The sequence below is a fragment of the Otolemur garnettii genome, unplaced genomic scaffold (genome assembly GCF_000181295.1).
Source record: "Otolemur garnettii isolate 467f Iridium unplaced genomic scaffold, OtoGar3 scaffold00295, whole genome shotgun sequence".
Lineage (NCBI taxonomy): Eukaryota > Metazoa > Chordata > Mammalia > Primates > Galagidae > Otolemur > Otolemur garnettii.
In genome coordinates this window covers 506,625-523,021 of record NW_003852690.1, presented here as the reverse complement: position 1 = coordinate 523,021, position 16,397 = coordinate 506,625, and the positions used below count along the sequence as shown (strand labels likewise).

At 39.3% G+C, this 16,397-nt stretch overlaps 1 protein-coding gene across 3 annotated transcripts in view; it reads left to right on the top strand.

Annotated features, from left to right (window-relative positions):
* PHKA1 (phosphorylase kinase regulatory subunit alpha 1) overlaps window positions 1–16,397 on the top strand; it is a 404,208-nt gene that overhangs the window by 293,615 nt on the left and 94,196 nt on the right. For all 3 annotated transcript variants that reach the window (XM_003803354.3, XM_003803353.3, XM_012813746.2), the window contains 3 exons: window positions 12,003–12,082; window positions 14,556–14,634; window positions 14,769–14,898. In XM_003803354.3, the coding sequence (XP_003803402.1) occupies window positions 12,003–12,082; window positions 14,556–14,634; window positions 14,769–14,898 (289 nt within the window). The remainder of the gene's footprint in view (window positions 1–12,002; window positions 12,083–14,555; window positions 14,635–14,768; window positions 14,899–16,397) is intronic.

Here is a 16,397-nt window from a genome sequence, read left to right as displayed (position 1 = left end):
ATGATTCCACTACTGGATATATACCCTAAAAAATTTCCTCAAGAAATTAAAAATAGAACTACCATATGATTCCACTACTGGATATATACCCTAAAGAAAGAAATTCAGCATATGGAAGAATTATCTTTACTCTCATTTACTGCAGTACTATTCACAATAGCCAAGAGATGGAATCAACCTAAGTGCCTATCAATGGATGAATGGATAAAGAAAACATGGCACATATACACATGAAATTCTATTCAACCATAGAAAATAATGAAATCATGTCACCTGCAACCACATGGATGAAAGTGGAGGGATACTATGTTAAGTGAAATAAGCCAGGCACAGAAAGACAAATGTCACATGTTTTCACTAATATGTGGAAGCTAGGAAAAGTTGATTTCATGGAGGTAGAGAGCAAAATGGTAGATAGTAAAGCCTGGGAAGGGTATGGAGGACAGGAAATAAAGGGAAATTGATTAATGGGTACAAAAGCATAGCTAGATAAAAGGAATAAGATTGTGTTTAATGGTGTAATAGTGCAATTAGAGTTAACAGCAATTTATTGTATATTTCAAAATAACTAGAAAAGTAGATTTGGAATGTTCCCAACATGAAGAAGTGATAAATATTTGAGGGGATGGATATCTCATTTACCCAGATTTGATTATTACACATTGTGTACTTGTATCAAAATATCACATTTACTCCATTTTAATGGACAACTATATGTATTCAAAGAAGTTAAAAATTAAAAGATTTTTGGGCTAGGCGCAGTGGCTCACACCTGCAAACCTAGCATTCTGGGAGGCCCAGGTGAGTGGATTGCCTAAGTTCAAGACCAGCCTAAGCTACAGCAAGAACTCATTTATAAAAAATAGCCATGCATTGTGGCAGGTGCCTATAGTCCCAGCTACTTGGGGGCTGAGACAAGAGAATTGCTTATGTCCAGGAGTTTGAGGTTGCTGTGAGCTATGATGCCACGTAACTCTACCAAGGGGAGCAGTAGGACTCTGTTGTAAAAAAAAAAAATCAAAAGTCTTGACACCCATAGCACAATGGCGCCGACCACATGCACTGAGACTGGCAGGTTCAAACCCAGCCAGGACCAACTAAACAGCAGTGACAACTGCAACAAAAAAATAGCCAGGTGAGCACCTGTGGCTCAAAGAAGTAGAGTGCCGGCCCCATATACTGGAGGTGGCGGGTTCAAAACCAGCCCAAGCCAAAAACTGCAAAAGAAAAATAGTCAGGCACTGTGGCGGGCACCTGTAGTCCCAGGTACTTGGGAGGCTGAAGCAATAGAATTGCTTAAGACCAAGGAGGTTGCTGTGAGCTGTGACCCCTTGGCACTCTACCAAGGGTGACATAGTGAGACTCTGTCTCAAAAAAAAAAAAAATTAGACCAGGTACAGTGACTCATGCCTGTAATCCTAGCACTCTGGGAGGCTGAGACAGGAGGATAGCTTAAGCTCATGAGTTTGAAACCAGCCTGAGCAAAAATGAGACCCCATCTATAAAAAAGAGAAAAATGGGAGGGCTCCAAGTTGGCAGACTAAAGCCATCTCCTCATTAGCTGCTCTAAGATCGGGGAGAGGAGACACCAGCCAGTTTGAAATTGGAGCGTCCCCTTCAGAAACAACATTGTCATGGATCAAGGACTGCTACTGAGACAACTGCTTGGTACTTCAAAAGCCAAAGAGGCTACTTCAACACCAAAGCACAGAGACAAGGAAGATTAAGGAGAAGGCAAAAGTGAGAGAAGTAAGTATGGGAAGAATGTAAACAAGAAGAAAACACACAAGGAGGAACCAACAAAAATATTCTCGCAACATGAAAAACCAGAACAGATCAACTCCTCAAGGGATCACAAGAGAACTATCACAGATGATCAAAACTATAAAGAAATTATGGAAATAGAAGGAAGAGGCAAGATGGCTGACCGAAACCAGCTTTCAGCAGAACCTCCCATCCATAGGGAGAAATAATGGCCAGAACGAACCCAATAAAGCTGAAGATCGGGAGCTGAGCTGAGAGAGATTGATGGGATCACATCACCCCTGCTGAGGCAAGATGGAACTCTAAGGAAGCAAATATCAGGTACAAAACCCATCCCAAAGAGGACAAGAATCCTACTCCTCCCCCCAGAGTGGGTTGCTGTGTTATCAATACAAGCGAGAAGTGAACAGAAGACCTCTTGTTATACCACACAGGAGAGAGCAGCTGAGGCTGGGACTCCTTCCCCAGAGAGATCCCTCTGCAAGGCCATGTAGTCTCTTGCCCGGGATAAAAGTTGAACAAATATTTTCCCTGCCTTTCTGAACTCCCAATCCACCCTTTCCCCCTCTCCTGGCGGTCTGGAAGACTACCCCATGCAGAATCCAGAGTGTCTGGTGGATTTTTGCTAGTGCGGGGCATTTCATGGGCTGCAGGGCAGCTGCACTGAAACTATAACTCTAGTAGAAGCAGGGAGTCACAAGGGGAGAGAGACTTCCCCCATGCTGGTAAATGCACAGCACGGAACTGCACCACCGACTGGGGACCACAGAGGCAGCCGCCCTCTCCTCTGACCCATGTGGAGGCACTGCCCACTGGAACCCACCCACTCCTGCAACTAGTCCCACAGTGGCACCCCTGACCAGCAGCGCCACCTCTGTCTGGGGTGGCAGCTCCCCAGACCCTCCCTCTGGGGTCAAATTTGGGAGAGACACCTCCCCAATTCTGTGGAACATGGAGGGAGCCTGACCATGCCCCACAGAGGCTCCAGAGGTGGAGTGCAGCCAAGGCAGAGGCATGGTCTCTGAGGGAAAGAACCATATTCTGCCACGGTAACCCCTGGCTGGTTACAGATGCAGGTGGAACTCTCCCCGGTTTCCAATGAACACAGGAGGAAATCAGGCCTGAACTCCTCCCACCTGCAGATTGTGCAGAGAAAGATCCCGGTCATGGAGGCATTGACTCGTGTTTGACTCAGGCACAAATCCCTGGTGTACTTGAGTATTAGAGATCTAGGCCACAGCCCTGTAGAGTTACCAGTGACTGTGTGTGATGGAGGTGCAAGGTGGAGAAGAAGGTACCAGCCCCTCTTGACTAATTCTTTTGCTGGGCGGACCTTTCTGACTCCAGAGCAAATTACAGTTGAGCTCCCAGTGGACCACTGCTGTCCAGTTGCTGGAGACCTTTTGAACTCTCCCACTTGATCTGCATTTGTGCTGACCCAGACAATTGGTTTGGAACTCTCAATCTGGGCCTATCACCTGAGGACCCTCCAAGGTTATATCCTGGTTGTGTTGTAGTGGGAGGGTTTGATTCTCCTCTTCCAGTTGTTGCCTGTGGGGGATGGGGTGTCTTGGTTGCTTGTATTCCTCCACACCTGAGATTTCAACCCAAAATCACTGCTTCACAAGGATTGGACACGGTCTAGCTGAATACAAGACAAAGCCACCTAGCCCCATCATACCAAGTGGGCCCCCAGAGTCTTAGGCTATAATACTAAATGGGACCTTTGTAAAGATATGGGGCAAAAGCCACAGTCACCAGTCCCAGCACTCTGGTAAAGGGCTGGTTAATAACAACTCCAGGAACTCTCAATTCAATTTCACCATACCAGCTTCTCTAGCCAAATGGTGAAAAATAACCATGGGGCAGAATCAGCGGAAAGACTCTGGCAACATGAATAATCAGAGTAGATCAACTCCCCCAACATATTCTTCTATTTGTTAATATCCTCTGCTATTTATTTTCTTAGGGTTTCATAATTTTCTTTATAGAGGTTCTTTACCTCTTTTGTTAGGTATATTCCTAGGTATTTTGTTTTCTTTGAAGCTATGGTGATAGGGGTTGTGTCCTTAATTAGCCTCTCATCTTGGCTGTTATTGGTGTATACAAAAGCTACTGACTTGTGGACATTGATTTTATATTTCAAGACATTACTATAGTTTTGATGACTTCCAGGAGTCTTATGGTTCAGTCTTTGGGGTTCTCTTAGTATAAGATCATATCATCAGCAAAAAGGGAGAGTTTGACCTCCTCTGCTCCCATTTGGATGTCCTTTATTTCCTTCTCTTACCTGACTGTATTGGCTAGAAATTCCAGAACTATGGTGAATAGTAGTGGTGCCAGAGGACAACCTTGTCTGGTTCCAGTTCTAAGTGGAAAAGCTTTCAGGTTTACTCCACTCAGCAGAATATTAACTGTGGGTTTGTCATAGTTAGCTCTGATTAGTTTAAGAAATGTGCCACTTATGCCTATACTCTTCAGTGTTCTAATTAGAAAACAAAGCTGGATTTTATCAAATCATTTTTCTGCATCTCTTGAGAAGATCATAGGGTCTTTGTTTTTGCTTCTGTTGATATGGTGAATAACGTTTATGGACTTGGGTATGTTCAACCAGCCTTGCATCCCTGGGATGAAACCTACTTGATCATGATGTATGACTTTTTGATTAGAAGCTGTAATCTGTTGGCTAATATTTTGTTGAGAATTTCTGCATCTGTATTCATAGTGAAATTGGTCTGAAGTTCCCTTTGTAGTTGAGGCTTTTCCTGGGTTTTGGTATCAGGGTGATGTTTGCTTCATAGAACATGTTGGAGAAGATTCCTTCCTCCTCAATTTTTTGGAAGTAATTTCTGCAGTATGGGAATAATCTCTTTGAAAGGTTGACAGAATTCTGGTGTGAAGGCATTTAGACTAGGGCATTTTTTTGTTGGGAGATTTTTTTTGAAACAGAGTCTCAAGCTGTCACCCTGGGTAGAGTGTTGTAGTGTCACAGTTCACAGCAACCTCAAACTCTTGGGCTTAAGTGATTTTATTCCCTCAGCCTCCAAAGTACCTGGTAATATAGGCACCCACCACAATGCCCAGCTATTTTTTGGTTGTACTTGTCATTGTTGTTTGGCAGGCCCAAGCTGGGTTCAAACCCACCAGCTCTGGTGTATGTGGCTGGCGCCCTAGCCGCTGAGCTACAGGCACTAAGCCATTGTTGGGAGATATTTTTATTGCTTCTTTTATCTTGGTGCATGAAATTGGTCTGTTCAGTTGATCTATTTTTTCTTAGCTAAGTCTAGGGAGAGAGTATGATTCCAAATACTGATCCATAAACTTCACATTGTCAAATTTCTGGGCATAGAGTTTCTGATAGTATTCAGAGATAATCTCTTGTATATCTGTGGCATCTGTTGTTATTTCCCCTTCATCAGTTCTGATTGAGGTAACTAGAGATTTTACTTTTCTATTTCTAGTTAGTCTGCCCAAAGGTTTATCTATTTTATTTATTTTTTTCTAAAAACCAATTCCTTGTTTCATTAATTTTCTGAATGATTCTTTTTTTTCAATTTAATAAATCTCTGATTTAATTTTGGATATTTCTTCTCTTCTGCTGAGTTTAGGTTTATATTGTTCTTCTTTTCCAATTCCATAAGATGACTTGTGAGTTTGTTAATGCACTCTTTTTGTGTTTTTCAGATATAGGCATCTAAAGCAATAAATTTTCCTCTCAGGACTGCTTTTGCTGTATCCCACAGGTTTTGGTAGCTTGTGTCTTCATTGTTTTTATGCTCAAGGATGTTAATGGTTTCCCCTTTTATTTCTTCCTGCACCCAAATGTCTTTTCAGCATAAGGTTTTTTAATTTCTATGCTTTTGTGTGGGGTTGAACATTTTTTATTGGAGTTGAGTTCCACTTTTAATGCCTTGTGGTCTGAGAAGATACAAGGTAAAAATTTAATTATTTTTATTCTAGTGAGGTTTAATTTGTATCCTAGGATATGATCAATTTTGGAGAATATTCCAGGGCTGATGAGAAGAATGTATATTCTTTAGCTTTGGGATGGAATGTTCTATATACATCTATCAAGCCAATTCTTCTAGAGTCTCCTTTAAGTCCCTTATATCGTTGTTTAATTTCTGTTTGGAGGATCTGTCCATCTCTGTAAGAGAATTGTTAAAGTCCCCTAATATTATGGTGTTACAGGATATCATATTGCTCAGACTAATTAAGGTCTGTTTTAAGAATCTAAGAGCAATTAGGTGCTTAATATTTAGAATTGAAATATCTTCTTGTTGTATTTTTCCCTTGACCAATATGAAGTGTCTATCTTTGTCTTTTTTGACTTCAGTTGCTTTAAATCTACTTGTTTCCAAAAATAAGAAGAGGCTCTCTCTTTTCTTCTGAATTCTATTTGCCTGAAAAATTGTCTTCCAATCCTTAACTCAGAGTTTTAATTTGTCTTTTGAGGCTAGCTACGTTTCCTGCAGACAGCAAATGGATGGCTTGTGTTTTTTTTACCCAATCATCTATTCGATGCCTCTTCAGCAGGGAATTCAAGCCATTAACATTTATTGAGATAATTGATAAGTGTGGTCACACTTTATTCTTCTTATTTTGTGAGAGTCCTTTGCTTAGTTTTATCTTTTTCATCATTTTAGAAGCTAGGGTCTGTCCTTTAATTTCTGGGTGCTTATTTTGCTGGTGGTCCATTGTGATGATCAGTGTGTAGAACAGGTTGAAGTATTTCCTATAGCGCTGGTCTTGTGGCAAATTTCCTCAGTGTTTGCATATCAGTAAAAGATTTGATTTCTACATCAATTTTAAAGCTTAGCTTAGCAGGATATAGAATTCTGGGCTGGAGATTGTTTTGTTTAAATAGATTACAGGTAGATGACCATTGCCTTCTATTTTGACAAGTTTGTCCACTACCTCTGAGGTTGCTATAGTCTGTGACACTACAGCACTCTACCAAGAGTGACAAAGTGAGAGTCTGTCTCAAAAAATAAATAAAAAGAAAAATAATAAATGTTAATAGCTTCAGTTTCCCACTGAAGAGTCATACATTGTCTAAATGGATAAAAAAAGCACAAGCCATCCATATGTTGCCTTCCAGAAACACACCTGGCCTTGAAGAACAAAGTAAGGCTCAGGGTAAAAGGATGGAAAACAATATTTCAAGCAAATGGAAATCAGAAGAAAGGAGGGGTTGCCATTTTATTTTCAGATAGAAGTACATTTAAACTAACTAAAATCAAAAAATGACAAAGATGGACACTTCATATTGGTCAAGGGAACAATACAACGAGAAGACATTTCAATTCTAAATATTTATGTACCCAACTTAAATGCTCCAAGACTTGCAAAACAAATGTTAGTTAGGTTGAGCAATATGAAATCCTATAACACCATAATAGTAGGGTACTCTCACATTCCTCCTACAGCACTGGATAGATCCTCTAAACAGAAACTAAACACAGATGCGAGGGACTTAACGGTGACCCTAGAACAACTGTGCTTCAGGATGGGAGCACTGGCCCATGCCTGTCTGTAATCCTAACATTCTGGGAGGCTGAGGCAAGTAGATTTCCTGAGTTCATAGGTTCAAAATCAGCCTGAAAAAGAACAAGACCTTATCTCTAAAAATAGGTGTGTATTGTGATGGGCACCTGTAGTTTCAGTGATTTGGGAGGCTGAGGCAAGAGAATTGCTTCAGCTCAAGAGTTTGAGGTTGCTGTGACCTATGATGCCATGGCACTCTTCCAAGGGCAACAAAGTAAGAGTCTTATAAAAAAAAAACCAAAACTGTGCATGATAGACATATACAGATCACTCCACCCCAAAGGTAAAGTACATACATTTTTCTAGTTGTACCATGGAACGTTCTCCAAAATAGGTCATATCCTGGTACACAAATCAAACCCTAAAAGAAACAAAAGAATTGAAATTATACTTTGTATCTTCTCAGACCACAAGGCAACAAAGGTGGAATTCAACCCCTACAAAAATTTTCATCCCCACACAAAAGCATGGAAACTAAACAACCTTATGCTGAATTACAGTTGGGTAAAGGAAGAGATGTAAAAGGAAATCATTAACTTCCTTGAGCATAACAGCACTGACAACACAAGCTATCAAAACCTGGGGGACACTGCAAAAGCAGTCCTAAGAGGAAAATTCATCATATTCAATTGCCTACATCTGAAAAACAAAAAGAATGCAACAACTTAATGAACATCAACAACTTTATGAATCATTTCAAGGAACAGGAAAGGAAGAGCAATCCAATCCCAAACTTAGCAAAAGAAAATAAATAACCAATATTAAATCACAAATAAATGAAATTGAAAATAAGAGTATCATTCAGAAAATTAATGAAACAAAAAGTTGGTACTTTAAAAGATAAATAAAATTGGCAAACCATTGGCCAGATTAACCAGAAATAGTAAAGTAAAACTCTTTAATAACATCAATAAAAAACAAGAAGGGGGAAATAACAACTGCTACCAGTGAGGTACAAGAGATTATTTCTGACTTCTACCAAAACCTCGATGCCCAGAAATTTGACAATGTGGAGAAAATGGACCAATACTTGGAGGCATACCATCTGTCTAGACTTACCCAGGAAGAAATAGATCTCTTGAAAAGACCAATATCAAGCACTGAGATGGCAAAAATAACAACAAAGGTTCCAACAAAAAAAAATGTCCTAGACCAGATGGCTTCACATCAGAATTCTATCACATCTTCAAAGATGAGCTTGTGCCTATACTGCAGAACCTATTTCAAAACATTGCAAAGGAAGTAACCTTCCCCAACACATTCTATGAAGTAAACATTACCTTGATTCCACAACCAGAAAGGCACCCAACTAAAAAGGAGAACTACAGACCAATTTCACTAATGAATATCTATGAAAAATTACTCAACAAAATCTTAGCTAATAGATTGCAGTTACACATTAAAAAATTATCACATTCAAGGAGGCTTCATCCAAGGGATGCAGGGCTGGTATAACATACACAAATCTATAAATGTAACACACCGTATCAATACAAGCAAAAACAAAGACCATATGATCCTCTCAGGAGATGCAGAAAAAGCATTTGGCAAAATTCAGCATCCTTTTCTAACAAGACACTTAAGGAAATAGGCATCGGGGGCACATTTCTTAAGGTGATTGAAGCCATCTGTGACAAACCCACAGCTAACATACTGAACTGAATAAAACTGAAAGCTTTTCTACTTAGAACTGGAAGCAGACAAGGATGTCCACTATAACCACTATTATTCAACATTGTTCTAGAAGTTCTAGGCAATGCAATAAGTTAAGGGAAGAATATTAACAGCATCCAAATGGGGGCACAGGAAGTCAAACACTCATTCTTTGGTGATAATGTGATCTTAGAAAAACCCAGAGACTTAACCACAAAACTCCCAGAACTGATCAGGAAATACAGTAACAAATCAGTAGCCTATATATATTCTAATAACATACAAATTGAGAAGCAAAATCAAGGACACAATTCCTTTCACAGTAGCCTCAATGAAAATAAAATACTTAGGAATATACCTAACAATAGGGATGAAGGATCTTTACAAAGAGAATTATGAAAACCTAAGAAATGAAATTACAGAAGACATTACCAAATGATAGAACATACCATGCTCTTGGCTGGAAGAATCAACTTTGTCAAAATGTCTATTCTGCCCAAAGCAATCTATAGAATCAATACAATCCCCATTGAAATACTAACATCATATTTTGAAGAACTGGAAAATATAGTACTTTGTTTTCTATGGAACTGTAAAAAAACCCATATACCTAAGCCTATTCTTAGTAATAAAATCAAAGCTGGAGGCATCACCCTACCAGACTTCAAACTACATTACAAGTCCATAGTAATCAAATAGCATGATATTAACATGAAAATGGAGACCTAGACATATGGAACAGAATAGAAAACCAAGAGATGAAGCCAGTCTCTACTTTGCCTCTGATCTTCAATAAACCAAACAAAAGCATACACTGGGGAAAAGAATCCCTATTCAATAAATGGGGCTGGGGGGAACTGGCTATAAAACACTGAAACTTCACCCACACTTTTCACCGTTTACAAAAATTGACTCAAGATGGATAAAAGATTTAAATCTAAGACATGAAAAGGTAAAAAAATCTCAGAGAAAAGTGTGGGGAAAACTCTTGAGGATGTTGACCTGGGGAAAGATTTTATGACAAAGATTTCATTGGCCAGTGCAACAATAATAAAATTTAACAAATGGGACTTAATTAAGCTGAAAAGCTTTTGCACAGCTATGGACACAACAAGTAAAGCAAAAAGACAACCTTCAAAATGGGAAAAGATATTTGCAGGGTATGAATCTGACAAAGGCTTGATTACTAGAATCTATGAATAACTCAAATTAGTCAAAAAGAAAAGAACAAACAATCCTATCCACCATTGGAAAAAATATATGAATAGAACTGTCTCTGATAAATATAGAAGAATGGCTAACAAATATTTGAAAAAAATGCTTATCATTCCTTATCATCAGAGAAATGCAAATCAAAACCACCCTGAGATATCGAACCCCAGTGTGAATGGCCCACATCACAAAATCTTAAAACCTCAGATGCTGGCGTGAATATCAAGAAAAGGGAACACTTTTACACTGCTGCTAGGACTGCAAACTAATATAACCTTTTTGGAAGGAAGTATAGTGAATTCTCAAAAAACTGAATTTAGACCTCCAATTTGAGCCTGCAATCCCATTACTAGGCATCTATCCCAAAGAGAAAACATCATTTTATCATAAGGACATTTATACGAAACTATTTATCGCAGCTCAGTTTACAATCGCCAAGCTATGGAAGTGACCTAAATACTTGTGAACCTAGGAGTGAGTTAACAAGCTGGAATGGAATACTATTCAGCCATTAGAAAAGATGGACACTTTATATCTTTTGTATTAACCTGGATCAAGTTGGAACACATTCTTCTTAGTAAAGTATCACAAGAATTGAGAAGGAAGAATCTAATGTACTCAATTCTAATATGAAGCCAGTAGACAATCTAATACATACCCACATAAGAGAAAAACTCAAATCAATTCAAGGAGGTGGACAGGTGAACAAGGGAGCTGGGGATAGGGTGGAAGGAGAGGGATGGAGGTTATGGTGTATGTCACACTTTTGTGGGTGGGACACAGTGTTAAGAGGGACTTTACCTAACAAATACAAAATGTGTAACCTAATTTTTGTACCTTCAATGAACTCCAAATGTTAAAAAAAAATCTAGAAAAATAGAAGTAGTAGATGAACAATTACACACTCAAAGGAGAGAAAAACACAGGTACCTTCAAGTAGGGAGGGGTGTCAGAAAGAGAAGGGAGGAATGAGGGAGTTTTGTGTGCTCTCACCTAACATGTACAATGTAGAGGTATATGACACACCTGGGTAAAGGACTAAACTACAACTTGAACTTTACCTAACACATGTAAACTGTGTAACCTAATCATTTGTATTCTTATCTTAATCTGAAATAAAGTAAATAAATATATAAAAAGAAAAATTGAGAAAATTAGCCAGGCCTTGTGCGTATACCTGCAATCCCAGCTAGTTGGGAGACTGAAGCAGGAGGATCACTTGAACCTAGGAGTTTGAGGTTGCTATGTGCTACAGTGAAACCATAGCACTCTAGCCTGGGCAACAGAGTGAGACTCTTTCTAAAAGATAAAAAGGATTTTTTAAAAATTTAAAAAGAGGCTCAGTGCCCATAGCTAGCTCAGTGGTTGGGGCACTGGCCACATGCACTGAGGATGGTGGGTTTGAACATGGGCAGGGGCTGCTAAACAACAATGACAACAACAACAACAAATAGCTGGGCATTGTAGCAGGTGCCTATAGTCCCAGCTATTTGGGAGGCTGAGGCAAGAGAATTGCTTAAACCCAAGAGTTTGAGGTTGCTGTGAGCTATGACACCACAGCACTCTACTGAGAGCAACATAGTGAGACTCTGTCTCAAAAAAAAAAATGTAAAAAGAAAAACAAAAACATCTCTACCTCATTGAAAATTAAAAGACTTCATTGTTTCTTGCTTAAAATCCTTCTTTTCTGATCTTCATAATATTTCCTGAGGAAGAGAGGTTGGTGTTTATTAAGTTAAGGTGGAGGAAAAAGTTCTGGGCTGAGAAGCTAAATGTTTCTGTAAATCCAGGTGTTATGGAAAGAATGTTATGCTATCTTTTCTTAGGCCTGCACAGACCTTCTCTCCCACCAGAAACATTTGACAGTTGGACTCCCTCCAGAACCTCGAGAAAAGACAATCGCCGCGTGAGTATGGTTGAGTTTGATCTATTTTCTCTGAGCCTTTAAGGAGCTGTGTGGACTTACCACAATTCTCTTGCCCTAATCGGTTTATGGGTGGCAATGTCCTATATATGTGCCCTTCTACCAGAAACAGTGGGAGAATGTTGGTAATGACAAGGTGTGAGTGAACAAAAGAGAAAATTCACAGGGAGTAGTGCTCAAGCTTTTCTTATTTATTGGATTTTTCTAACCCTCCCATTCAAAAACCAAACTTAACAGTGCACCTGGAATTGGTACACACAAAATGTCAGCCATACACCAGAAAGAAGAGGAAAAAAGTGTCTGACTTGAGCATAGGTCTGATGATGAAACCCCACGGTGCTCAAGAAGGAATAAAGGTGGTAGAGTCATAGTCAAGGAGGGTAAACTGGGCATTTACAGAGCATAAAGCTATAATCAGCTTGCCATTGTCTCAGGTTTGCCACAGCTTACAAACGGAACCAGTACCCTAGGATAAGCTTGTGCTGGAAGGAAAGGAGAGTCAAGTGACAGGCTGGGATGGAACATTTAATTTTTTTTATTCTTTTTGCTGGGGGTGGATTTGAACCCGCCACCTCCTGCATATGGGGCTGGCGCCCTACTCCTTTGAGCCACAGGCACAGCCCAGAACATTTAATTTTTATGTATTAGTTTTCCTTTTGCATTAGCCATGCTAACGAAACTCATCTGCAGGAACTCTGTTTAATTTCATGTCTTACCAGTGACAAAATTCAAATTTGTAAACATGGTGTATTTCCAAGAAATATTTTTAAAGAGATTCTAACTGCATTTATAAGTGATCCAAAAAAATCTGTTTTTCTACTAGGGAATAATTCGAAACAAGGCATTCCCTCTACCTTCCAGTTATACTTCTATAGCCAGTGTAGTTAAAAGCTTACTTTGTAAACATGCTCTAGATATAGAGCTTAGTCAAGAAGAAATGAGGGAGAATTAAGCAGGGATAATTTTGCTGATGTCTGTGTACCACTTCCTTCTGGGTTTATGTCAATGATTGCTGCTACCTCTAAGATCCAGTTGAAACTCCCTATATGAAGGCTCAGAGAGACATGTCCTAAGACCATATGTCATAGTTTCCATGTGTAAATTCCCAGTTATGCTTTCAGGAAAATAGCCCTAACCTTGTGTGTTAGTTTGCTTAGGCTTATGAAAGTAACACAGACTGGGGGACTGCAACAGAAATTTATTCTCTCACAGTTTTGGAGACCAGAAATCAAAATCAAGGTGTCATTAGGGTTAGGCATTCTGAAGGCCATAAAGGACTTTGTTCTAGGCCTCTGTCTTTGACTTGTAGATGGCTATCTTCTCCTTATGTCTCTACATGTTCTCTCTATTCATGTTTGTATGTCCACATTTGTCCTCTTTATAAGGACACAAGTCATAGAATTAGTTCTCTAATTATTTCACTTTAATTTAATTACCTCTATAAAGACTGTATCTCCAAATAAGGTCATATTCTACTGTGGGTTAGGATTCCAACAGAAGAATTCTGGGGGACACAATTCAACCCATAAAATTTTGCTCCTGGCAAACAGAACACTTTTATCACAAATCAGATCAATTTTATGATACTGTAGGCATTCCAAAAGAAGATGGCATGATCCATGCCCCCAGAGTGTTTTGTGTGAATAGGAGGGTCAGAAGTATGAGAGGATGTGTGCATATGCGTGTGTTTGTGTGTGTGTGTATGTGTGTACTGATGGAATTACAGAAAATTAATACAACTCTGTAAGTGCGATTGTAAAGTAATAAAATGGTTTCTAAAAGGCACGGCTTTTTATAGCTAAATAGTATTCCATTGTGTAGGGAATGGATGAAAAAAGGTTGGTTAATGAGTACAGGCATATAGTTAAACCAAAGGAACAAGTTTTTATGTTTGATAGTATAGTAATGCAACTATAGTTAACAATATATTGTATATTTCTAAGTAGATAGAAGAGAATACTTGACATGTTCTGGACACTGCAATAAATACTCAAGGTGATGTATATCCTAAATACCCTGATTTGATCGTTATATATTCTGTGTAACAATACATCACAGGTACCCTCATAAATATGTACAAATAGTATGTATCAATAAAAAGGTACAACTTAAAATTATTTTCTTACTTTGTAGCCATAATAATTACTTTCAATAACTAACTGTGAGAGACTAGTCTAGAAGGAGATCATGGAGTGAGTTTTAAGTTAAATTATGAAGTAAGAGAATAATCCAAGTTTAGAGAGGAAAAAGCAGAGCTCTTCTGAGTTGATATGGGCCAAAGTGGTTTGAAGAAGCAGTGAGTGATCTTTCAAGACTAAAAGAACCAGAGTGCTACTGATAATGATGAAATGTTGAGTTAATGCTTTAGAGTTAGGAATAGATTTGTTATTTTTGCAACATATTTATGTTTAAGTGGTTGTAGAATTTCATCTTTCTTCACTGTCTTCTTCCTTAGACCTCTGCCCTATGAAGCACTCACCCAGCTGATAGATGAAGCCAGTGAAGGGGACATGGGCATTTCAATCCTTACACAGGTAAGCAGAATTGCAAAGCTTAATCTGGTGATAATATTTTAAAGTTGTTTTTAATTCATCTGTCAATTTCCAAAGATGACTAGGCATTATGAGGTCAGGACCATAATTTTTGTCTATATTCATTCTGCATACAGGAAATCATGGTATATCTAGCCATGTATATGCGAACCCAGCCTGGCCTCTTTGCTGAAATGTTTCGACTTAGAATTGGCCTGATCATACAAGTTATGGCAACAGAACTAGCCCACTCCCTTCGATGCTCAGGTAATGAATTCAGTAACTACTTTAGATGGAATTTGCTTTTAATGTAAGTGTATGGAGTTTGGGATCAGGAAAAAAAGAAAACTAAAATATTTTTATTCATGGTTCAAAGACTGCATATGACAATCTTGTTCCCATATTAGTCATTATTTATACAAAGGGCTGATATGATGACACATACAGATATTAGTTCTGCAACTTCAAAATGCAAAGTCTTGGGAGCTCTTCACTCCAAATTCCTTTTAATGGAATAAACACAGTCTAACGGCAGAGCATGATAGCAGATGGGAAAGATGTTGAGCCAAGCTCTCCTGGAGCAACAGGGGAGCGGGAAAGGGCTGGATCATACTCGATGTGGAATATTGGCATGGAGTGGTAGTTCAGGGTGTATGGCATAGTGATAGAATATTGGACTTGGAAGGCAAGCCAGAGGTTCAGAGACCCAACAAACTAGGCAAGTTTCTGCAAGCCTACGCTAGCAGTAGTGGTGGCACCATTGGTCAGCACCCCCACAGAGGTCCCAGAAGAACCCTTTCGCAGTTTTAGGTTACTGGGGGAAGCTAAGGGTTGAGTGGAAAGATTGGAGAAGTGCGTACTCCAGAGCAGAATTTGGTGGCCAGATTGGGGTGCTGTCTGGAATGGTCCTGCCATGGTTTGGCAGCAGGTGTGACATCCATATGGGCAAAGTTCCGGGACAGGGAGCCACCATTTTCATAAGGGTTGCCAGAAGGCTGTGAGGGTGGGCCTCTGGCTGGGGTCCTAAGGCATGGCAGTCTGAGTTCTACCTGTGAGGAGGGTCCTACATTCTGGACAGGCCCAGGGACTCCCACACTCCATGGGAACTGTTGTAGGGGGAATCTATGAGACCTGCCTCTGAAGAATTTTTGAGAGCTGTGGAATCCTAGATCAGCGGAGTCTGAGTGCTGAGCAGATTAACGGGTGATCACCAGGGACAATTTAGCTGGGGAAAAGGTCTAAGCCTGGAAACCAGAGAGAGGTTAACAGCTGTGTGTTTGTCCCCCAAATTCACAGCGCCACCTGGTGTCCATCAAGTATATTGCAAAATAAGTACATTCATACTGAAGTCGGATCCCTATGTTATATATATGTTTAATATAAATATTTTTTGTTGTTGTTGTATTACTTTGTTATTGCAGTTTTTGGCCAGGGCTGGGCTTGAAACTCCACCCTCAGCATATAGGACCGGCACCCTACTTCTTGAGCCACAGGCACCACCCTATTGTATTTTCTTTCTTTTCTTTTCTTTTTTTTTTTTGATATCGTAGTTGTCATTGTTATTTTTTTTTTCTCTTCCTTCCTTCCTCTATTGGTTGCTGATATTGTTCACATCAGGCTATTTGAGCTTTTATTATCTTGTTTCAATGTGTTTTGTTTTTTTCTAAGTTGTTTGGTTGGTTCTTTTCCTAAATTCCATTTTTACATTCAACAAGAGCAAGGGCTCCTATATTTTTTTTGGTTGCAGAATTTTAGTTGGATTTATT